The following is a 24,301-nucleotide window of genomic DNA, read 5'->3' on the forward strand; positions in this document are numbered from 1 at the left end:
ATTATTATCTCACGGGGGATTGGTTTTGAAGAAATCAATATTAATAGAAGCACAATATTATGTTACTCTTTAAAGATTGACAAATAGATGGAGCTGAAGATTTTTTTTTTTTCACCCGGTGTCCGGTATCTGCATTGGAGCCCGACTATATCCGGATTCGCGCTCGAGACCTCTAGTTAAGGGAAGAGCAGTTACATCCACTGCATCACATCATTTGGTGGTGGAGCTGAAGATTTTACTATAATAGATGATAGACAAATAATGAATGAACCTATAAATGTAGTGTGTAAATAGATTTTGCAATATCATTTGAGGCGTCATTGAATCTATTTTTCATCTAATTATTATGTATTTTTTATTAATTAATTCACCTTATTTGCAATGGCGTACACAAGATTTTTTATAAGTGGTGTCACAACCTTAAATAGTGAGCGACTAACAATTCACTTTAACAATATCATATTTAAAAAATACGTTCAAATTCTTCTAATAATAAACCACTACTCAGGTATATTACTACAACTCTTATCGATGAGTTTTCATTTTAGAAATGTATCAAAATAACCTCATTAAGAATAATATTAAATACTTTTTTTTATATATACAACCAAAAATCACACAAAAATTTATCATTTATTTGATTCCACAAATCGTTCTTAATCAATTTCATGCCGAGAGAGAAGATGAGAGGAGAAAAAGAATATTAAAAAAACTTGGAATACGTTCAAACTCTACCGAACACAATTTTTATTAAAACAGAAAATGGGGCTCGCTAGTTTCGAACCCATGACATTTCCTGAACATTTACAACACTTCATCAAATGTGCTGCATGTCTAATGTGTCAAGTGGTGTCACATTTACTCTATTTAACCTATTTGTGTTTCTGTATTTTAATTATATGTAGAGTAAATTTTTCCGGCGAACACCGCTTCGCCGAACGTAGATCCGCCCCTGTTTATTTGTATCACAAATTATCTATTTTTATTTTGTGTTTTCATAGTATCAAAATTCTATATTGGTAAAGTTAATAGTATATTTTTAATTTAAGTAATAAAATTTTGATATCATGCAAGCAAGCAAATAGTTGAGCTTTAAAAGTTAATAGTACTTAAAGATGACGTTGACAAAGTATTATGGAAATCTAAATCTATGTTTTAAACATGAATTTCAATTAATTAAAGTATTGAACTTTTTTTTGAGTGAAAATTACTATTTCATTTGAAATATTACTTAAACCACTTATCAATTTTGGATTCTCTATTTTAAACGAAGGTTGAAATAACAACAAATTTATAAAATAAGTATTGATTTTCAAATATTTTATTATTATTATTATTATTTACAAATAATATGTTTGTCCAAAACTCCCATTAAGACTCCAAAGAATTGATAATTGATAATTGACCCCGTAAGTCCTCGTGTACTTTTTCTGGGGTAACGGCCAGCCGACGCCGTTAAGTTGTAATGTGGATTGTGGAGCCGAGACGAAGCAGTAGAGCCGTGACGGACGCCAATATACTTTTTCAACCAGAATTCCATACAATCCCAGAATTCCGAGCCCGCTCGAGTAACCAGAAGGCCAGCTGCCAAACCCCTATGCAGCTTTTTCTGCTGACACTCTAATCCCTGCAAATATTCAATTCGAATCCCTGTAATTTCTCGTATTCATCCTTATAATATCTCAAAGCTTCAATTGATTGCGTGGAAAGCATCTCCGGCGTCACGGTACATATCCTCTAGCTGTAACTTCTTCTCTTTTCCCCTTATTTACCGTCTCAATTTTATGTATCACTGGGAAAGGGTTTGAATAATTGAGTTTTTCGCCGTTCATTTGGCATCGAGCTGTGATAATTGAGGTGGTAATTAGTAGCTTAAAGGAGGATTACTTTTGGGTATTTTAGGTTCTTTTTTGTTTTTGGGGATATTGCAATTATAGGCTTGATTCTTATATGGCCCTTTGGTGGTCTTAATTTGATATTTCACTGGTAAAGGGTTTGATAATTGAGTTATTGGACGTTTCAATTAGCATTTAGTTATTGATAATTGAGGTGGGTATAAGTAGGCATTTTGCTTTATAGGAGGTTACTTTTTGGGGATCTTAGGTTTTTCTCTTTAATGCAGTTTTAGGGTTGGAATAGCGGAGAGGCAGCTATGAAGAGCCGGTCTCACCGGCTTCCTGTTGCGAACCCACAGGATGACTGGGTGGATGGTTCATGGACAGTGGATTGTGTGTGTGGTGTGAATTTTGATGATGGGGAGGAGATGGTGAATTGCGACGAGTGCAGTGTGTGGGTACATACACGTTGCGTGCGCTATGTCAAGAGTGAGAAGCTGTTTGCGTGTGATAAATGTAAGAATAAGGCCAGGAGGAATGATAGCGAAGAAACTGAGGTTGCTCAGCTGCTTGTTGAGTTGCCCACCAAGACTATGAGGATGAATCCTCCATATCCTAATACTGTGCCTATCCGAAAGCCCTTTAGGCTTTGGACTGATTTGCCAATGGAGGAAAGGGTTCACATGCAAGGTGTTCCGGGTGGTGATCCAGCTTTATTCTCTGGGCTATCATCTGTATTTGGTCGTGAATTGTGGAAATGTGGTGGTTATGTTCCCAAAAAGTTTAATTTTCAATATAGGGAGTTTCCTTGTTGGGAGAATGAAACAAGGGAGACTCACGATAACACCAGCGACAAAGGCAATGAGATGACTACTGGTAATGGTGCTGGTGCTTTATTCTCATTGTCAAGAGAAAACCGCTTGTTTTCACCAGTAGTTAACCCTGTTTCTGAGAAGCCGGTTATTGAATCTAACGGTGCTATGGATTCAGATGATGTGAAGAAGGGCACAGGTTTATTGGGCCCCAGCATGATACAAGGCAGCAAACGTAAAAAAAAAGAGTTTGGGATGTCCAAGGACCAAAGTGGTAAGAAGAAGTCTAAGATCGTTGAAAAGGAGGCATATCTTAAGAAAGATACTCATGCTTCTAGACCAGGTGATTAAGCTACTACCATTTTGTTACTTATCTGGAAAGAAAATAACTTTGATACTTTAGTATCTAGTTCATATACACCCATCTATATGTATATAGCTTTGCTTGCATGTCTAATACCCCACTTGTGGGATTATACTGGGCCGTTGTTGTTGTTGCATGTCTAATACTTTCGTGATTTCCAGTTCAAAATATATATATATATACACACACACTGTCGTGACTTTCAAATGTTGATTTGTGTTACTGCTGCTACTGCTGCTTCGTCTACTATTTGAATTGCTACTAGTACTGCTAAGACTGTTATATTTTTCAAGTTATAATGGACTTAACTCAGGAAAATTGCAATTTTATAAAGACAGAGGCCCCATGGCTGTCAAGACAGATATTCAGAGAACAAAATTTGGAAATACAGGGGAAGTTCTGGCTGCTGTTGGCGTTTTGGAAGGACCTCGTATACTGAACCACGACACAAAAAGCTACTGTGACATTCCAGCTTCAAGTGAGTGCTTCTCAAAAATTGTATCTTGTGATGTGTCTAAACGCTGCTCGACAAGTGAAGCACATCCGAGGGAAGACAAGATTAGAAACCATGTTCCTGCTAGGGTAGAGGATTCTCCTATGGAGAATGATGGAGCAGCAACAATTTTAGAGCGTAGTGATTCTGCTAGTTTACCTACAACAGACGAGGTATGTCATCAGGTTTTCATGCTACAATTTCCTGTGATTATGTGGTGACTTCTCTTGGCACACATCGCCCCAAGTTTATGACCAATTATGTCCAGTACTGCATTTTTTCAGGTGGTAGAGTACTTTTTATGTGCTATAATCCTGTTTGCACTTAAGTTTGTAAAAGTGTAAGGTCTGGAGAACAAACCTTTGTAGGCAGGTCGAAGATAGGCTATTTCATTTTTATTTCTGAAGTTCAAAACAAACAGAAAATGCATGAAACCATTGTTTCTTCCCCTCCCCTTTGTTATAGAGGTAAAAAGAATGGACTTGCACTCATCAGATTTACAAATGATCTTATCAAAAATGAAGAGGAGATAAAGTCTTCTTATTATGTTTTTTTTGTTGTAAAAAGAACTAAAATTCCTCACACATTCTCTTTCTTGACAAGTCTAAAACTCCTGACACTTTCAAAGCCAGTGAACCTGCTCTGGTGCTCTATCTCTTCTCGCCACCATTATTTTGTTCATCAGTCCTTTCTGTTTGGAAAAGTTAGCACTTAGCGGGAAGTGCTATGAGGGTAACCATGCAATTTGGGAAGTCCAGAATGCCATAACTCGTCACCTTCCCCAATTTGTGATGATATCGAAGTTGACCCTTATTGTTATATAATTCTTATTGTTTTAAGGTTAACCATATTTAAATCCAATAAAACATGAGAGAATATTTATGCACGTGTTGAAACATGTTAAAACTGGAGCTTATAGCATTTGTTAAGTGACTGAAATTAATTTTAATCTAGCCATTATGGTGAAGCACGTGGATCTGAAGTGGGCTGGATCAACCGTGCTGTTAGGGCAACTGGTTGGGTTTTGATTAAAGAAATAGAAGATGATAGATAGTTATTGGCTTTTATCTGGGACGGAATGGGAGGTGATAAGGTGGTGTGTGTTTCTTTTTTTCCTTGCTCCCTCTACAATCTAAGAAAGGGGCTATAACAGTCGAATGGGTTTAGGTTTATGCAGAAGTTATTGTCAGTAGTCGACTTTCTCTTCTACCAAGTAGAATATGCATTATTTTGATGCTCTTTTTCATTCATATTAAATATGAAGCGCAGTTGGCTGTTCTTTCAGGCTAAGTTTCTGTTAAAGCTATTGTCAGTTGCCGGATTTCTCTTTTACCAAGTAGAATATGCATTAGTTTCATGTTTTACTGTCATTGCATGTCAAGTATGCAGCGTCATTAGCATTTTATGCTGGCCAAGTTTAGGGCTATGTAGTTCCTTGAGAAATGCAAGTTTATCGACTATGCCCTCCTGGTTATGGATCTGGCTAAGATGGAGATTTTGGATCTAAAATGTCTTGCTGAGCCCTAACTTTTATAAAGTTGTGGAGAGAAAGGAGCTTTGCATCATGCTAATGTTTATTATTTATTCTTGGTTTTTCTTTTCTGGTTAAGGAGTTCTTCTGTAATAACATTGATTGTGAAATTAGGTTGCTACTAATGCTACCAACAATAAGGAAGAGGTTGCGGTATGTCTTGGGACTGAATCACAGATGGCGGAGCCCATGATAGAAAATGTTACATGTCGTGGTCCAGACATTAAGAGGCACCCAAATATTGAAAGTTCAAGTGATGATAAGGTCATTTGCTCTTCAGAACTCGATGCTAAATTGACAGCAGAAGTCCATTCTGATCCTGCAGGCCTTGAATTTCAACATTCACTTTCAAGCAACGGTAAGTTGGATATAACAAAATCCTTGCCAAAACCTGCAGGGATATCTTCAGGATGCCTGTCTGAAAAAGCTGAAGTAAACATTACCACTGTAATCAATTCAGAATATAGTGACTGTAAATTAGAGGAAGACGATAAAAAGGCAACAATGGGTGATAATAATATAACTAATACTGATGAATCACCCAGTGCTCTCTGTCAATCTAATCAAGAACCTAAGATTGCTGAAGTTGCGGTAGGACCAAGAAAGAGTTCAGGACACAAGGAAAGTTCAAAACCTGCTGAAGATGCACCTAGATCCTGCTTACCAGTCACAAATCCTTTACCAGCTTCTAATCACCGTAAAGTAGTTTTATCCATGGGAAAATCATCTACTGGAACAACCAAGTCTTCTGCTCCTGAGAATCGAACATCCTCAAAAGCTCATAATCATGATTCTAATGGTAGACCAAGAGGAATGTCTGAGATTGATCTTAGTAATAAAAGAGAGAGCTCGTCAATGGATTCTGGTAGGGATGAGGAGAGGCGTGAAAGACCAAAGAAAATATTGAAAGAGCTCCCAAAGTCATCAGTTGTTTCGACATCGAAGACCTCGCAGTCGACCAAGCTCTTTCATGCTCCAGTGAAGCGAACAGTATCAGAAGCAAAGGATTCGGTCCTAAATTCGTCTGCTAAAACATCAGCGGTGCGTAGCAACCCTGCTGGTTCACACTCTGCAGAGTCTTCTACTTCACTGCAAAGTGAGAGTGCCTCACATGTACATAATAAAGCTACAGGTACACATTTGACACAGAAAGGTGAAAAGATAAACCAGCCCAGTTCCCAACCATCTTCTAAAGTGAATACACATCTGATGCATCCTCCATCTTCGTCATCTCCTGCGGCACTAAGTGATGAAGAGGTAGAAGTTGAATTAATGAATTTATAAAGCTTACTGTTTTCTCACTTAGCTTACACTTGTCCATCATCCATATGTAGCTTGCTCTACTGCTTCATCAAGAACTTAATAGTTCTCCTAGAGTTCCTCGAGTGCCACGGATGCGTCATGCTGGTAGCTTACCTCAGTTAACCTCTCCAACGGGTACAAGTGTGCTAATGAAGCGAACATCTAGTGGTGGAGGAAAAGATCATGGTTTGGTAAGCTAGATTTTTTCCTGTAATGGGCATCATCTGCTTTTTTTGGATTTATTCTGACATATGTGTTTATATTTGCTGTAGACATCTAAAAGAAAGTCAAAGGATATAGGCAAAGATGGTTCAAACTGTTCCCAGGAAGAGGTGGTTCAGGAAACTAAGATATCCGAGAGATCAATTTCTCCTGATTGTAGAAGAGAAGATGATTCTGTTATTAAGAGAGAAGGAGATGGTGGATCAGCAAAAACTGTGCAGTCTCTGAAGAAGAGTAACGTACTTGCCTCCAATGCTTCTGCAAGTAGTAGTTTGTGTGCCTCAAAAGAGGCAAATAAGCAGAACTTGTCCTCAATGCACTATTCACCAAGTGCAGCTGCTGCTGATGATTCAAAAGTGGCTGGACATCCTTCACGCCGTACTTTACCAGGTTTTGCCTTCTTGAGAGTTATATATGCTGGATGTTCTTAAAAAATAATTCCTTCTAATTTGGATCTTCTGACTGTTACTATGAAATTCCTCCTTATTAATGCTGTATATTTTTCTGCATTTTTAGGCTTGCTTGCTGAGATTATGAGCAAAGGTCAAAGAATGACTTATGAAGAGCTTTGCAATGCAGTCCTTCCGGTACAGTTGCTTTAATGTGATAAGATACTATCTCTTTCTGGTGTTAAATTTAATTTGTCTTCTCATCTTCCTTCTTTTGCTGTAGCACTGGCCCAACTTGAGGAAGCACAACGGAGAACGTTACGCATATTCAAGTCACTCTCAGGCTGTTCTTGATTGCTTAAGGAACCGAAGTGAATGGTCTCGCCTGGTTGATCGAGGTCCCAAGGTATGCTTTAACAATTCCTGTGACATTTTATCACTTGGTTTGATTTTTTAACTTAAAACATCCCTTAAGTTTACCTAGAAGTTTAAATTCATCCTTAATATATTGTAACTAACAAGAAATACCCTTAATGTTTAAGACTAACGGTGAATAAACAAAGCCTCCATTCTAAACTAAATGACATGTTTCAGCCTTCTCCAATTCTGAAAGACTCAGCTAAGGTTGCCATTTAAGTCATCTGCCAAGTACTTTTTTACACACTTCCTAAGAAAGAAGGGACTTGGAGAAAGAGAGAGTTATTGGAGATACAACACAAATTCAATATCCAGCTCTGTGGGTTCAACTGGTACATCTTTCTGACAATGAGAATCTAATGAGAATCTCCACATTCTTACCTTTTCAGAAGCTTGTCCAAAAAGTTGGTAACACTGGCTTGCCGCTTGCCATATATATGGCATCAAAAAAATTGTTGTCCCCTCAAATTTATTAGACGATGGAGTAAAAAGAAAATTCTTCTGTTCACCATTTATTTCTCTTTGTTCATAGAATCCCGGAGATACCATTTCCTGTTTGCCAAAGTGGTGATTGCACCCCAAATGAGGGAGAAGAAGAATGGTCTTTATTTTGACTATAAAAGAAATAATTCTCCTAGTAATTTTTAGGAGTATTAAAAAGGGTTTCTCTCAGTATGCAGCCGCCAAAGTGCGATTTGGCTGGTTCCCTGAGCATACTGTGTGAAGGAAATAGGCAACTGCGTTATGTTTCCTTTTACCTTTCCAAACTCCTGCAGTAAATCTGGATAGCTCTTGCAATTAAAGAAACTTGTTGCATCAATGGTTAAGTTGATGAAATTTCTTAAAGTAATATGTAACTGTGGCAATATTTAATTGTTGACCGAGGCAAGGTTCGATGTTGGGCAGTCTCTTGTCCTAGAGTGAGGTCATTGGGAAGAACCGATGGTGTGGACATCAAATATTGGGAAAATAGTTAGTTTTGAAGGCTCCGGCTGATTTATGCTTCACCTCGATTTCTTTCCAAAATAAGTGATGTCGAAGTTTGTAACCCTGCCTGCTTTCGTGCCCGCCCAAATAAGGCAGAAAACCATCCATGAAGCTTAGGTTACAGCTGAAAGGAACTATGTTGATTATGCTTGTTAAGGAATGATGTGCATATTCAATTTACCATTTGGATTCATATTTGACTTATATCCTTTTAATGCTTAACTTTTCTTTATCAGACCAGTACAAGTAGGAAGAGACGCAAGCTTGATGTTGATTCCCAATTTACTGAATCAGAGGATAATGAAGATTGCATGGATAGAGCTGCAAAAGATGTCAGGAACCGGGCTTTTGAATCAAATCAGGAAGAGTTTCCCAAAGGCAAGAGGAAGGCGAGAAAGCGCAGGCGACTGGCTCTTCAAGGAAGAGGCATAAAGGATGTGAGGAGGCGGCACAAGGCTGAGGTTTCCAGTGATGAGGAGGTTGCCTCATCCTCTGAATCTCGTGAGGACAGCATTTTCAGCGAAGATGAGGTACAAGGTGGTGAAACTTCTCCAGCTGGAAATGAGGCCTCTGCTAGCTCTGATGGGAGAGTGACCATGTCATAATTTGTGTTAGGTGCTTTTTTTCTTTTTTTCTTGGGGTGTTTAATACATAACATCTATGATTAGCAACAATGACTTGCAGATCTTGTTAAGTGGCAATAACTTTCTATACACACTGAAGATTCTTGCATACATGAGGTTATGGCAGTCATTGTTTAGAGGATTTGTGTTGACTGGTAGCTTTGGCCATGTCATGTACCAGTCCGATTTGCATGTTTGCTGGTATGTGTCCTTGGGTGGCCTGGGTATGTCATCAGCTACCTGTTGATACCTTATGATTTTGTCATTAAGATTCATGCAGTGAATTATAGATGAAAGTTGTCTGCGGAAGCTGTAAGCTGCTGTAAATAGTTTAGATGCTCAACTCTCTCAACTGCAGATTTTTGTGTATTTGTGCTCCTGTAAGTTTTGAAGCTTCTGCGGAGGGAAACTTGACAATTTAGTTATTCCCTTGCTTTTAGTTGATTTTTGTTCATGTTTTTAAGAGGCAATAATATTTGGAGCTCTCTCTCTCTCCCCCTCTCCTTCCCCCCCCCCCCCTCCCCCTCTTCTATTAAAGATATAATAAAGTAGACCGGAAAATAATACTACTTGGACAATAAGAGGCGCAACAATTTAGACCTCTTTAATTCTTCGTTTTTGTAAGTAAAACATACTTTGTGAGTTATTGTTTGAGGGGGGAAAATATCTCTCTTCTATCATGGTCTTGTTAACAATTATGAAAGTTTTAAATTTTAGAATACATTTTAAACAACCTCTAATACCTAAGTCTTATTTCAACTATAATAAAAATTTTAGTACATTCTTATTCACACAGAAGGTTAATTTTACACTAATCATATCAACTTTTTGGGATGAGTAGCTTTAAGTTTTTCGAGCCATTGACTTAATGAAGTTGCTGACAATGTTTTAGTATATCAATTTAATCTTGAAAGAAAAATTTACAAGTCATCGAATATAATAGTACTAAGAGAAATCGCAAAAATTGTAAACTACTAGAGCCCTTTGGACATAAGAAATTTTTTTCTTTTTTCTAAATTTTTTTAATTTTTTTTTCGAAATTAGCGTTTGTTCATAAAATTTTCAAAAAGTGGTTTTTCAAAATTCACTCAAATCACTCATAAAACTTCAAAAATAACCCAAAATTATATTCATGTCCAAATAACTCTAAATTCCAAATGTTATTTTCACTTGATTTTTTTTTTCATCCTGTTTTGGAATTTTACAATTGTTATGTCCAAACGCCCACCAAGTATAATTCGGTATAGGAGGGATTGTCTTTGTTGGTTGAATATTCAGGTAATATTTGGAGAATTTCGATAATCTAAAAGAAAAAAAGAAGTAGAAAGACTGGTAAATACAATACTATATTCAACTTACCAAAAAAAAATTTAAAAATGAAATACAATATTTAAAAAAAGGGGGAAAGATTAGTGAATTCGAGAGAGTACAGGGTGTGATTGGGCATATCATATAAAAAAGGTAGGTGGAGGAAAACTCAAAAGACAGCAAGGGAGAGAGACGGTTTGTGTATTTGTGCAGCACATCATAAATCCAAATCGGGGGAAATTTGAGTATTCTCCTATAATCTAGGGTTCTTCCTTCCCATTTATCTCCCCTTTTTCGCTTTTCGATCCTTAGGGTTCGTATATTCTTTTCTTTATACTCTTATTTTGGAAAATCCAATTTATTCAGTTTTTTTATTTATAATTGAAACTTTTATATTTGTTTTTTGGTATTTTGTAGAATTGAGTAGTGGATCATGACGATTCCAGATTCGGGATACATGATGGAGAATGGATCTATTGAATTGCCTTGCACGCCTGAAGAAGAGGCTAGGATCATTCAGGAGCTTATCAGCAAAGCTGAATCCAATTTGCGAGAAGGCAATACCTATTATGTTATTTCTAACAGGTTCCTCATCCCTACTTTGCTTTTCTTTTATCTACTTTTGTTTGCCATTGATGCTTTAACAAGGCATGCAGGGAGTTTTCAGTTTGTGTACTTTTTTTTCTTTCTAAACATGAAAAAAATTATGATTATTTGCTTATGTGAATCCGTTGTTATGCTGCTTATCTTACCCACTCACATCTATCAGCTAACTTGTGCTTCTGCATATTGAAAGGATTCTTCTTTGTTTTAATCATAAGGTGGTGAATGTGCTATTCCATCCGTCCCAAAATACTTGTCGTATTTCGCCTCTCGAGCATCAAACACATGAGCTTGATCAATATTTTGACATGTATTTTTTCACCTTATTGATATGACAAGAATTGCAAATTATAGTATTTTTCATATAGTTTTCGAATATCTAAAATTTAATTTAAATTTTTTAAACTAATCTAATCTAATTTAGCTTCAAAGATTAGTCAAATTGACTCTCGAGAAACGAAATATGACAAGTATTTTGGGACTGAGGGAGTAATTCTCAGTAATTATCACAACATGGTATAAGAATCATAATTGTGAGAGTTAATGAAGTTGGTGGAGAACTATGAGGTCTCAGGTTGAAATTCGACAAAAATACTGAGTTTTTTCTTTACCATTTGTCTAAACCTTGGTGGATAGAGTTACCTAGTACCTGTGCGGGTGGGCACGTACCCGGTGGAATTAGTTGAGGTGCGCTCTAGCTTGCCAGGACACCATAATTATCAGCCCCTAAAAAAAAATGAACTGTATCGAAAGTGATTGGTATTGTAAGATGTCATTGGCGATATTAAAATATATTTTATTCCTTGAGCGTTGAAACAGTAAAAATGGCTCAATTGTTTGGGCAGCGTACTGGACTTGAAGGTGTGGCTTACTAGTGGTCAACGAAGTGGGAGGAGAATCATGAGGTTTCAGGTTCAAATTTCAATGGAGTACAAAAAATAATAGGTGATTTCGTCTTATTTGCTTAGCGCTGGTGGATTGAGTTACCCGACACCTGGGCTGATGGGAGGTAGCAGGTACATGGTGGAATAGTTAGGTGCGCGCAAGCTGGTCCGGACTGCAATGTCATCACAAAAAATTAATAATTCCAGGCATCATAGTGCAGCTCGGTTTTTTCCTCACCTATATGAAAGAAAAGGAGGCTATTTGTTTTCCGTGCACATCTTTTTTTCTCCTCTTGGCAGAATCTACGCCATGCAAAGAGTTATCAAGTTCATGCAGTAAGCATGCAACATTGGTCAAGTTAAAATCATCAACGACCTGAATGTGCTGAATCACATAGAAACTATGAGAGCTAAAGCGCTATATTCACAATGATTGTTTGGATCTGTTAAAAATTTTGCTTAATATTTGGTAGAGACCAGGTTTCGAATTGCTACAGAGGCAAAAAAAGCTACTATTTGCTTTCTTCTCACCTAGTTGTATGGTCTTCTCTTCAGATCTTCCCTTCAATTGAATTCTCCATCTTGCTATTTCATCTTAAACTTTAAGATTGTTGCTCCAGAATATGGTTGGCTATCGAAACGTAAACCAGTTCCAGATAAGAAATTGATCTGATCACAGTACTGCTAACTTCCCAACTGTTTGATTATTTCTTAGTTCTTTTTTCTGATTTCACTGGTGGTGTTCTGATAGTTTGTGGAAGCCAGAATTCTTTTCCAGTAGCTGAAAGAAGAAAATTAAAACAAGTCAAATAAAGGGAAAAACATAAAGAGGCATGCTCATTTGGTTTTGTATGTATGTTTAGGTGGTTCAGGGATTGGCAGAGGTACATTGGCAAGCCACTGGGTGCTTATCCCTTTAACGAGGACGCTACTCAATCTCAGCCTTTTCTATTTCCAAACACAGCTAGTAGACCTGGACCAATCGATAATAGTGATATAATAATTAGGGAAATTGATGGCGAGAGTGATGATCCCGAGCTTATCATAACTTTGGAAGAAGGGCGTGATTATGTGTTGGTCGCACAAGAAGTATGGGAGAAGCTCTCTGAATGGTGAGTTTTTCTTGCTTATTTCTCTTTACACTTCCCATTTGCAGATGGTGCAATGGACTTATCTTGGCAACACCTCTTATGATGTTCTGGAAAGTACTCCAATTTTGTACTAGCGGCATTTTCTGTTGAAATGACAGCTATGCAATTTTCCATATGGTTGGAATTAACAGTTGTGTATGGATGGTTATGGTTGACTGTCAAGATTAGATTATTTTTCTGTTCCTTAATAATTTTTCGTTTTCATTGGAAGGGGGAACTCAATCAGAGCAGTAGTTCTTCTTCTTGCAATTAAGTGACTGTGCTAGTTAGGGTTTCAAAATACTTCTTCAGAGCCGATTGTACGAGTATTGACTTTCCACTAGGATTTCCGTGCCATTCTTTGCCCTGGTTTTTAATACATGCTAGTGATCTGCTAATATCATGAGTGAAGTATCTGGGTTCTCACGTGCTTTCCTTTCCTAATCTTTTTTTTGGGGATAAATACTCTACTGCCTTTAGGTACAAGGGAGGACCAGCATTGCCTCGAAAGATGATTTCTGTGGGAGATGCCAAGCAACTTAGCGTGGAAGTGTTCCCATTGTGTCTCAATTTACATGATACTAGAGATAGAAGTCACAAGGTTATAAGGTTAAGTAAAAAGGTATAGTACGGCCTTGCCCTCTCTATTTAAAGGAAATTCATTTTTGCCACTTCAAATAAAAAAACCACCTTATGTTAGGGTGCCCTCTTGTTATCTTTTGCTTTTGATATCTAATTAACAATCAGTCTACATCCGCTTATCCTTTCAGCTGGCAGTGTCGTGGCTGTTTAAGAATATTGCTAAATGCACTATTTGTTTTTTTTTTGTGCTGGAGAAATATCAATCGTTTGTCAGTTGGTTTTAGTTTAAATAAATAATTGTGGGATTTGGATCCGCTGATCATCATCGTATAATTGTGAAACTTAGATCCGCTCATCATTGTCGTTATTGTCATTGCTGTCCTCGATCATTATCATTATCATTATCATTATCAATTTAAATTCCAAATTGATCAAATGTGATAGAAAATTAGGGGTGGTGCACGGAGAATGATTTCTAATATGCTATTGGAGCACACAAAAACTTTCATGGTCTTTTTTTGTACTTTTGCACCCTCTTTAACTTAGTGACTGGGTGAAACTGCTAGCTCTATGGAGGCTGCTCATAGGGTTATATCGTGGCATGTTTATTTCATTTTTGTCCTATTCACCAATGTGACGTGCTAGCTGCATCTTCTCTTTGCGTTTTTGGTGATTTCCTCTGTTTGATGGATTTGTTTTTTTTCCAGCTCTTAAGTAACTCTGAAATGGTGTTATATGTTTCAGGCATCTTTACATGAACTTTATAGCATAGTGTGTAGGCTCAAAGGAATAGCGCCAGAAAAGGTTTGTTTCTTTTTAGAGTAGGACACTATCTAGTTCTATTTTCATGTCATTAAGCTGAGAAAAAAATTTACGCTTTTATCTATCATTTCCTGGATTATGCAGGCACGCATCTGGGATTATTTTAATAAAAGGAAGCATACAGTATTAGTTGCTTCAGACCAAACACTTGAGGACTCCAACTTGCAGATGGATCAAGATGTGAGTTTCTCATGCAATATGCAATCTGTGCATTATCATTTTATTTTTCTTTGAAAACGAGAAAGATTAGATTACAGTGCTATGCATTAACCAGACACTAAGGGGTTGTTTGGTTTACCACATTAACAAAAATAACCCAGTATAAAAATTCCGCATAAGTAATACTATGGTTGGTCTACTGTACCAAAAAAAGTCGCCAAGTAACTTAATAAAACATATGGTAGGCCTTAGTAAACTCTGCATTGCTAATACCTGCACAAGTTACTCATCAGTATCTTTTTATTGCGGGATAGAACGTGAAATAAAAATAGGTGTACTCTAATATTATTATAATTTATATGGATAAGCGTGGCCTTAGGGCTTTAGTCTAGTGGTAAGAGCGCAACTTGTGATGTGTGAGTTAGGCGCATGTCATGCATTGGAACCTTGCCGAAAACAAAATCGTAGTTTAAGTGGAGAAGGGTAGTGGGCTGGGACCATTATCCACGGAGTTCTGAATCGTGCACCACGGGCTCTCGGGAATTAATAAAAAAAATTCTTTAAAGCAGGCAATCCAAGTATAACAATCATTTCATTATTATTCACATTCCCTGCATTATAATGCATGAATAACTAGTTTGTGAACCAAACGACCTTAGGAATTATTGGAATAATCTGCAACATGCTGGCATGTAATTATATTCTTGTTATCTCCTGCATCTCATTTTGTGTGTTAGTTTAACTGTGCACGAAGTTTAAGAATGTAAAGAAGGTTTTTGAATCTTTAATCTTGAAATAAAAAGGTGGTCTTAATCTTGCGGTATTTTGAATCTTTATTTTGTATAACATACGTAAGTACCCTTTAGTCATGTGGTCTTAACCCATGCCATTCCTATAAGGTAGCATCATTAAGGTAAAATGGGAATATTGAAAATAGAAAATAATATGGGAAGTGGCATTCTTTTTTAAATTGACTAAAGAAAGAGTTGTAAGCTTCGAATTGGGTATTATGTTCCTCAACTGGAACTCATATTCCCTCCAACTCCCAAGTAAACATGAAATGAGGGAGGGTTGGTGATGACTACTTTCTGTTGAAACATAGAGAGATTCCTGACTCCTAAGATTCAGAGTTCTTATGATGGAGAATTAAAGTGTGGAGGAACCTTACGATACACAATAACACGTTATATGTAATTAAAATTTAAGAAGGCTTAAAAAAGGAAAAAGTATTTGATATATTCTTTCTAGTTAATACTGCTGATGGAATGCACTCCCGCCAGATTCTCCTGGAGGTGCAAGCTGAAGGATTGCTTCCTTCTGGTTTTGGCTTCGATTCAACTGGAAACGACTTGGCTTTGGTTCCAGTTGAACCACTGAGGTCATCTGTCACAATCGCTGGTGGTCCGACTTTGTCCAATGGTTTTTCTGCTGGATATAGCTCTAATACGTATCAAGGGAGTTCTTTGAGCTCCACTTATGGTGACATTGAGGATGGATATGATAGTATGAGACCTGCAAGTAAAGGTGAAAGGGGAGGGTTGGCAGGACTGCAGAATTTGGGCAACACATGCTTCATGAATAGTGCAATTCAATGTCTGGTTCATACCCCTCCACTTGTTGAGTACTTCTTGCAGGATTACACTGATGAGATCAACAAGCAGAACCCTTTGGGGATGCATGTAATGTTGCTTTTTTTGTCTATTGTGTGAACTTTCTGTTAGGAAGATATTTGATTTAAGTTTCTAATATCTGTTTTAGTTTTACAGGGTGAACTTGCATTTGCATTTGGTGAACTATTGAGGAAACTTTGGTCCTCCGGCCGGGCACCTGTTGCGCCACGTGCATTCAAAGGAAAACTTGGTCGATTTGCTCCCCAGTTTAGTGGATATAACCAGCATGATTCTCAGGTTGGTATTGCTCGTCTTGGCCGAGTTTGCCATATCTGCTGTACGTTTTTCTCAATATTGATTTTGGTCTTTGGGAATGCTTTTGAATCATCTGATGATATTAGATGGTTACTTGTTTACATATCATGTATGTGTCTTTTATTTAAAAAGATTTTAGGTTTTATGTCCCAAAATATTTTTTCCTATTCCCTCAGTAAGTGGGGAAATGGAACTCTTAGATGAAAGTACCCTACATTTGCCACTAGTAAAGCCTATTATATCTCGTCGCCTAGAATATTGCTGGTAGGTCTTCTCACTATGAGCAGAAGGTCCTAAGTTGAGATGTTTCCATTGTCTCTGGTAAAATGCTGGTAGATATATTAATAAGTGATGTGCTTCTCTTTCTAGGAACTACTTGCTTTCCTCTTGGATGGATTACATGAAGATCTAAATCGTGTTAAGCAAAAACCGTACTTTGAGACAAAAGACTCAGATGGTCGTCCAGATGAAGAAGTTGCTGACGAGCTTTGGAGATATCACAGAGCCAGAAATGACTCTGTTATAGTTGACACTTGTCAGGTTTGCAGCTTTCTGTCATTTATTGTCTCTGTGCTAAACTTTCTTAAAATTAACTAGGTCTGTTTCTTGTTTGGCTTTTATGTAATGGATTTTCTTTTCTACATCCTGACTAGACCTGGGAATTACTTTATTTTTCTCTTACCTTTGTCTGCTGGAGATCTACAATGCCTTTCAGCAATGGAGGCGGATAATCACTTATTTCTGTTTGTCAACTAAGGCTATGTCACTTCCAGTAATTCTTTGACAGAAACCCTGCTGTAAAATATCTGAAATTGCTTTATGTTTTGTTGTTTGAGGGAATTAGCTTGTTTAGTGTCTATGGCCTGCAAGTTTACTCATACTGAAACTATTTATTGCAGGGTCAATATAAGTCTACTCTGGTTTGTCCGGACTGCAACAAAATCTCAATAACATTTGACCCCTTCATGTATTTGTCTTTACCACTTCCTTCAACAGTGACAAGGACAATGACAGTAACAGTGTTTTATAGTGATGGCAGTGGCCTTCCAATGCCATATACTGTTACTGTTTTGAAACATGGTTGTATTAAGGATCTTATACAGGCTTTAGAAAGTGCATGCTGCTTAAGGACTGATGAATTCCTGCTACTTGCAGAGGTAATTCTCTTTGCCCATTTATGCACTGGTACAGCCATATGCATGCTTATGCAAATGTATGTACTAGAATAGTATGTAGAATTGTGTTGGAGTGGCATGCTCTGCTACTGTTTGTTTCACATAAATGTTCCTTGAACAGGTCTATGAGCATCGGATATTTCGATACTTTGAGAACCCTACAGATATGTTGAATTCAATCAAGGATGATGAACATATTGTTGCATACAGACTCCCGAAAAATGTGGCCCTATTAACAAGATTGGAGATTAGTCATAGGTACCAGGACAAGTAAGTTTAAGTTGTTGAATTCTGTAGTACATGTTCATAAAAAAGTCCTTGAATCTTGTAGCTAATATGCAAGCTGTCAAAATGGAAGAGTGCTGCTGTTTTTCCCCAGCAGCTATCCCATTGTTCACGCATTTGATAATTACTAGTGTTTTGCCTGTCTTGCTCTTAGCAGCTGGAGTGAAAATGTGTATTTGTGAACATGTTTAGGTGAATTCTTAAATTTCTTAGTTGACTTGTATACATATACTAATCACTCATCAAGAAGAAGTAGCTTTTGGAGTAGTGTCTTGACTGTACATGTTATATCTTCTTCTTCACCTCCTATTGATCTTTATGCATTTTCTCAGATGTATCATAGACAGTTCAAAGGCTAGTGAGAGGAAGTTGTTCTTGACACCGCTTGTCACTTTCTTGGAAGACCCGCGTAATGGAGTTGATATTGATTTTTCTGTCGATAAGGTGCTTTCTCCATTGAGAAGAAAAGCATTCATCTCACCAGAACCTGCTTTTAAGGATGGTGCAGAAAATGGTTCTCCCTTGGAAAAGATTGAAGAACCAATGAACAGCTGTACTATTCAATTTGGTCATGAAGACAGATCAATGGAGTACACAGAACCAGTGGAAAATTCCAGCAGGGGGATGGCATTTCATCTTTGTTTAACTGATGAACGAGGCACCTGCTGCAGGCCAGTTGTAAAAGATACGGTGATACAACCAGCTAGAATGCTAAAGGTGATTTTGGATTGGACTGAGAAGGAATATGAACTATATGATGCCAGCTACCTCAAGGATCTTCCTGAGGTTCACAAAAGTGGACTTACAGTGAAGAAAACCAAGCAAGAAGCTATATCCTTATTTTCATGCTTGGAGGCCTTCCTGAAGGAGGAACCTTTAGGACCAGATGATATGTGGTATGTAATGACGTGTTGTACTAAGAAGCTTGTTGCTCCTTTAGTGTGGATTTAATTGTCTGTTTATAATTTTAATTTAATGCAGGTATTGTCCTGGCTGCAAGGAGCATAGACAAGCCTCCAAGAAGTTAGATTTATGGAGATTACCTGACATACTTGTTTTCCACTTAAAGCGGTTCTCTTATAGCCGATGGCTGAAGAACAAGCTTGATACCTTTGTGAATTTTCCCATACATAATTTGGATTTAAGCAAGTATGTGAAATGTAAGGATGCAACTGAGAGCTCACATGTGTATGAGCTATACGCAATAAGCAACCATTATGGCGGATTAGGTGGTGGGCATTACACTGCTTACTGCAAGGTATCCTTTTAATTTGTCTTGTCCTTTTGTTGTGGAGTATTGTGCTTGTTGGCTATGTCGCACTCCAGAATATATTTTTCTCGAGTTAGCAATTAATTTTGTAGCTTGGAGATTTGACCCGAGTCGTTCAAGGGGCTCCTATGGTCTTGGTCGACTATAGGTTCATTGTACACCTACAAACAACTCACAGTTTCTTTTAATTTGCAGTTGATCGATGATGATAGATGGTATCATTTCGATGATTCCCATGTTTCAGCTGCCGCTGAATCTGATATCAAAACTTCAGCTGCATATGTGTTGTTCTATCGAAGAGTTAAAGTTCAACAAAATGGAGTTGTGGGAGGGCCATCCAGCAATAGAAGCTCTTGAATACCATGGGCCATTTGCTCTTTTTATCACAATGATAACCTTTGGATGCTTCCCTTTTTGCGGCAAATACTGCTGAATTCTTGGCTGGGATGGCATGGCTTGCTCGGATGTCAGCTAACATGGCCGATTGGGGCTTTATCCAACCAATTAGAAGCAGGTGTTGTATCAGTAAGACTGGCACATAGGGGAAAATAGAAACTGGGTAGGCTCCAGTGTTGGCTGTCTATTGAAAGTTGAATTTTTTTTTCCAGAGAAATTTTGTATCTTTTGGGTATCAGCTGGTATCCAAGTTATTCTTAAGAGGCATTATACTCTTGTAGAGTAGTATTGATTTTGCCGTTCATGACAAAAACTTATTTGTAAGGGCAAAACCTTCCTTCAATCTAATGATACATCAGCGTTTTGTTTTTACCTCTGGAAGCACTATCATACGTTTCTGGCTTTAGCGTGTTTAGATACAATTGAAGTCTCGTGTTGTTTTCGTGAGATTTATGGGAGAAAGCAGAGTAACCTACATCATTGGATAGGACGAAGGTACAAACTCATTAAGCTGAAATTTCAATGACAGCCTAAACAAGGAGAAACCAGCCATAAAACTTGACAGATGAATAGGATGATAATAACGAGCCAGCTATCATCTTAAAAACCTAATGCCATAACCAAAGTTGCCGCTACTATCTGATCGGAGGGGTCGAACAAAATAATCAAAGAATACAAAGACTACTGGCTCTAAGGTTATGATAAATAGCTATTACAAAGTTGACGGTAGTTCTCCTTCATGCACACTGGGCAGAAACTAGACTACTATCTTTCGACTGAAATACCTATAGTCCAAAGCTCAAATGTCAAAGTTGGAGAGCCAGTGAAATAAAACCCAAAACGTAGAGAGACAAGGACTTGCAGCTGGAAAGACTTGTTCCCTGAAATAAAAAGAGAATTGCACATGAATATTATTAGCAGTGTGAGAAGTATCATTTGATTCTAGAGAAACTTCATGCTTTAGCCAAGTATTACAACATAATTCTAGAAAATAAAAAGGTAAAATGTAATAAAGGAAAAGAAGAAGGTAAAAGGCTCACCGAATCAGAAGTAATGGCAAGATAGCCGGATGAGGAACTTGCTGGGGGCAATGACGTTGACGGCGTGGTACCGGTGCCAGATCCAGAATGACCACCGGAGCTGCTGCTATTAGTACTGACGGCGTCGACTGCCGGAAAACCTAAGGGGTAGGCCTGAGATCTGTCGGGTTTGAAGAGGCCATAATTCCTCTCCGAGCTAGGACCAGGCTTGAGGTTCTCATTAAACAAGGCAAACACGTATATGTTCAAATCGGAGTTAGGCCTCATAGGCGTTCCCTTCTTCTGACCAATAAGCTTCATTAGATTACAGTTGTACTTTCTAGCATTCTCCGATGTAGCTCCGGCCTCGTCGGCGTCTCCCTTTGACGGCCATCCCGTCTCCGAGATCTGTACGCACACGTTTTTGTAACCAATCGAAGCTAATGCAGAGTGAACAGCATCGATCTGAGCGAAAAGCATGTTGTCGTAATGTAGATTGGACTCTGGATCAACAATACCAGAATTAGGCTGAAACAGCACAAAATCCAGTGACACCTGCTTCGGATTTCCCTTGTAAGCAAAATAAGGATAAGCATTAATTAAAAAAGGCGATCCAGTTTTACAATGGAAGTCGACGATCTGGGTCACACAGTCGACGAGATCCTTACGGAATGCTCCGGCGGAAGGCGGGTAAGAAGTTTCTAGAACAGCAAGTGAATGTGCGGTGGTGACAGTAACTTGTTTGTCTAATTTGAGATTCACGAGAGCAGTGTGAACACTTTGCATAGCAGGGAGGAGATTGGAGGTTAAGGAAGTATCGTTAAATGTAAGAACTTCGTTACCGACGGCGATGCAGGTGATTTTGGTGGAAGGTAAATAAGCTTGGACGTTCTTTTTAACCCAGGCTTGAGCTTTGGATGGATCTTTCATAGTCGAAAGGTACTCATTACCAAGACTGACGATAAATTCAATGTTGGTATTAGCAAATGCTTTAAGGACTTTTGGGTCTGCATCGTAGAGCTTCACTCTGCTTGCTCCGATGGACTTGACTAAAGGTATTACGTTTTCCGGCGAGGGAAGATTGTTGGCTATTTGGCCGTAGTTGATACCTAGAGAAGCCACCATTATTGGACTGAAAAACAGGCATGCAAGAAGCAATGTGGTAAGAGAGCAGTGCCTATGTGTGAAGGGTTCCATTATCGGAGCAGTAAATGGATACCGGAGAAAGGAGCTAAAGCTAAGTACTATACTAAAGCAAAATGGTGAAAGCCTACAAAAAGGTGTGTGAAAGAGAGACAGAGTGGTGACTGGCTGCCACTGGGGAGTGTAATAAGTAACGGAGTTAAAGATTATTAACGGCGGCTGCTTTTTGTGATCTCTTGTACTTTTTAATAAAAATATCTGCGAGAACAGAGACCATCACCGACTTGTGTTTGGTTTGGAACAATAGAGATCTTTGTCCTAAATGCATTCAGTTTTAACGGAATTAAATTTGTTGCTTTAGTTTGACGAAAGAATAAACGGAGAATGGTCAATTTTTTTTTAAATATATTCGTCGTTATACTTTGAATCTAAATGTATCATGTTATTATACTTTGAGTTCAAATATGTTCATGTCGCTATGCTATTAGTTCAAATATACCTTTTTTTGTTAAGTTTGTCCAAATTAGACATTCAATTCTACGTGACATTAATATTTGATGAGCTGAATGCCACATGGTTTGCCACCTTAACGCCTCTAACTCATTTTATCCCTCTCTTCTATTTTTTTCACCACTAAAATTTCCTTCCCCTCTATCTTTATTGTCACCATTATCACTGCCATGAAAAATATTGTATTTTAAATTTTAATCTTTATATATGGATTAGGGGTATTGAGGTGACATGTCATGTTGCATCCACCTCATCAAATATCAGTGTCACGTAAGATTGGATGTCCACCTTGGACAAACTGAACAGAAGAAGGGTAGTTTAAACCAATAATATTACGACAAAAATATATTTGGAACCAAAGTATAACGAAAGAAATATTTAAATCTTTTTTTATCATACAAGGATATATTTGATCCTTCGCCGAAGAATAAAACTAACAACACTTTAAGTAGATCAATTAAAAGCTTAGTAGACAGTAGACATAGAATTTAGAATCAAATTGATTCGATTTGAATAAAATACATGTGGAACATTTTTATAGTCGATTTCGATTGAATTAAGTATAGTTGATTAATTGAAAAGGTACATGCCTAGACGCAACTCTCTCTCCTTGTGATGTTTGGACAAGAAATAATAGAGAAGTAGACAGGTGCCGTTATAGGATTGTGTAAAGGAAGATGCCTTGATTGAGCTGGAGGCCATTCCGCTCCTCAATCATGCTACCTTACTTTTTGAAGAGTCCAAAATCAAAATGTGGTTCTTTTTTACTCAAAATACGGAAATAAGTGTTAAAAAAAAAGTTACCAAACTATATATAACGCCACAAAAAGTGGCGCTATACAGTAATGGTGCAGTTACCGTTACTGTATAGCGTCACTTTTTGTGGCGCTATATTAATTAAAGGCTGACATAGCACCACTATTAATGGCGTTATACGCCTTATTAAAAATCCCTCATCCTTCTTCTTCTTCGTTTCATCTCCATTATTTTACTCCGGTCCCCCCCCATTCTGCCCCATTTTAAAAAAAAATATAAAAATTTTGGGTCCCCCGACACATAAAAGTTGAAGATTGGTGGTCCCACTTCGTGTTATTGTGTATTCACTCTTCCGAAGTCAAAATTTCGATCTATTTACATTCCGAAAATTCTAAATCGAGGTATTTCGATTTATTTTAAGTTGAAACTTTTATAACAATGCATATTACTTGATTTGTATGTGTTCTATTTCGGTTTGTGTTTATTTTTTTCGAAACTAGCATGTTAAATTTTATCCGGATTTAATTTTAGTGTTGTATTAAAATATGTAAATTAGTCTAAAAAATGTGTTTGTTAATATCCTCATGTATGTTTATGTGTTTTTATGCCGTTTAGTTTAGATTATTTTTTAGCGTAGTAAAATGTAGACCTTTTTAGTGTAGTAAAATTTAGAGCCTTGTAGCGTAGTATTGTGTAGTATTTTAGCTTAGAATTCATTTTGTTTAATTATCTTATATTGTGCCACTGAGCCTCTAAATATCTAGCCCGGAACCAATAGGTATATATATAAATCTAGCATGAAACCCATAATTTTATATATATAATTTTTACAATTAAGTTATTAAAAAATATGAATAAAAATTATAAAAAAAAATATAAAATTATTAATGATAGTTTGGTACCACTGGGCCTCAGAAAATCTAGCACGAAACCCATAATTATAAATAAATAAATAAATATATATATATATATATATATATATATATTATATATATATATATAATTTTTACAATTAATTTATTAAAAAATATGAATAAAAATTATAAAAAAAACATAAAATTATTAATGATAGTTTGGTACCACTGGGCCTCAGAAAATCTAGCACGAAACCCATAATTATAAAAATTATATATATATATATATATATATATATATATATATATATATTTACAATTAAGTTATTAAAAAATATGAATATAAATTATAAAAAAAAGATAAAATTATTAATGATAGTTTGGTACCACTGGGCCTCAGAAAATCTAGCTAAACCCATAAGTATATATATAATTTTTACAATTAAGTTATTAAAAAATATGAATTTAAATTATAAAAAACACATAATTATTAATGATAGTTATT

The 24,301-nt window shown here is 37.0% G+C and overlaps 3 protein-coding genes across 3 annotated transcripts; 2 read left to right on the top strand and 1 right to left on the bottom strand.

Annotated features, from left to right (window-relative positions):
* Positions 1-1,419: 1,419 nt before the first annotated feature.
* On the top strand, positions 1,420-9,419 carry LOC107827848 (uncharacterized). Its single transcript, XM_016655063.2, has 9 exons — positions 1,420-1,726; positions 2,123-2,990; positions 3,346-3,677; positions 5,150-6,292; positions 6,370-6,528; positions 6,610-6,949; positions 7,076-7,146; positions 7,232-7,354; positions 8,589-9,419. The coding sequence occupies exons 2-9, from the start codon at positions 2,153-2,155 to the stop codon at positions 8,955-8,957; spliced, it is 3,375 nt and encodes a 1,124-aa protein (XP_016510549.2). The 5' UTR covers positions 1,420-1,726; positions 2,123-2,152; the 3' UTR covers positions 8,958-9,419.
* A 976-nt stretch (positions 9,420-10,395) lies between these two features.
* LOC107827849 (ubiquitin carboxyl-terminal hydrolase 9) lies at positions 10,396-19,886 on the top strand. Its single transcript, XM_016655064.2, has 14 exons — positions 10,396-10,596; positions 10,701-10,868; positions 12,634-12,882; positions 13,381-13,522; positions 14,227-14,286; positions 14,389-14,484; positions 15,744-16,142; positions 16,230-16,370; positions 16,758-16,928; positions 17,288-17,545; positions 17,685-17,833; positions 18,181-18,744; positions 18,830-19,106; positions 19,314-19,886. The coding sequence occupies exons 2-14, from the start codon at positions 10,717-10,719 to the stop codon at positions 19,473-19,475; spliced, it is 2,820 nt and encodes a 939-aa protein (XP_016510550.2). The 5' UTR covers positions 10,396-10,596; positions 10,701-10,716; the 3' UTR covers positions 19,476-19,886.
* Positions 19,887-20,001: 115 nt separating this feature from the next.
* LOC107827850 (glucan endo-1,3-beta-glucosidase 11-like) lies at positions 20,002-21,942 on the bottom strand. Its single transcript, XM_016655065.2, has 2 exons — positions 20,555-21,942; positions 20,002-20,395 (listed from the first exon to the last, which is right to left on the bottom strand). The coding sequence occupies exons 1-2, from the start codon at positions 21,728-21,730 to the stop codon at positions 20,321-20,323; spliced, it is 1,251 nt and encodes a 416-aa protein (XP_016510551.1). The 5' UTR covers positions 21,731-21,942; the 3' UTR covers positions 20,002-20,320.
* Between the last annotated feature and the right edge of the window lie 2,359 nt (positions 21,943-24,301).

The sequence above is a fragment of the Nicotiana tabacum genome, chromosome 1, assembly GCF_000715075.1.
Source record: "Nicotiana tabacum cultivar K326 chromosome 1, ASM71507v2, whole genome shotgun sequence".
In the NCBI taxonomy this organism is placed as follows: Eukaryota; Viridiplantae; Streptophyta; class Magnoliopsida; order Solanales; family Solanaceae; genus Nicotiana; species Nicotiana tabacum.

What these genes read in the sequence shown, in the direction of transcription:
- LOC107827848 (XM_016655063.2), top strand. Translation starts at nt 2,153, where the DNA reads ATGAAGAGCCGGTCTCACCGGCTTCCTGTTGCGAACCCACAGGATGAC. An exon ending in TACTCATGCTTCTAGACCAG is followed by an intron (nt 2,991 to 3,345) that starts GTGATTAAGCTA and finishes AATTTTATAAAG; the next exon opens with ACAGAGGCCCCATGGCTGTC. An exon ending in TTTGCAATGCAGTCCTTCCG is followed by an intron (nt 7,147 to 7,231) that starts GTACAGTTGCTT and finishes CTTTTGCTGTAG; the next exon opens with CACTGGCCCAACTTGAGGAA.
- LOC107827849 (XM_016655064.2), top strand. Translation starts at nt 10,717, where the DNA reads ATGACGATTCCAGATTCGGGATACATGATGGAGAATGGATCTATTGAA. An exon ending in AAGGAATAGCGCCAGAAAAG is followed by an intron (nt 14,287 to 14,388) that starts GTTTGTTTCTTT and finishes TGGATTATGCAG; the next exon opens with GCACGCATCTGGGATTATTT. An exon ending in ACTTGCAGATGGATCAAGAT is followed by an intron (nt 14,485 to 15,743) that starts GTGAGTTTCTCA and finishes CACTCCCGCCAG; the next exon opens with ATTCTCCTGGAGGTGCAAGC.
- LOC107827850 (XM_016655065.2), bottom strand. Translation starts at nt 21,730, where the DNA reads ATGGAACCCTTCACACATAGGCACTGCTCTCTTACCACATTGCTTCTT. An exon ending in TTGCCATTACTTCTGATTCG is followed by an intron (nt 20,396 to 20,554) that starts GTGAGCCTTTTA and finishes TTTTTATTTCAG; the next exon opens with GGAACAAGTCTTTCCAGCTG.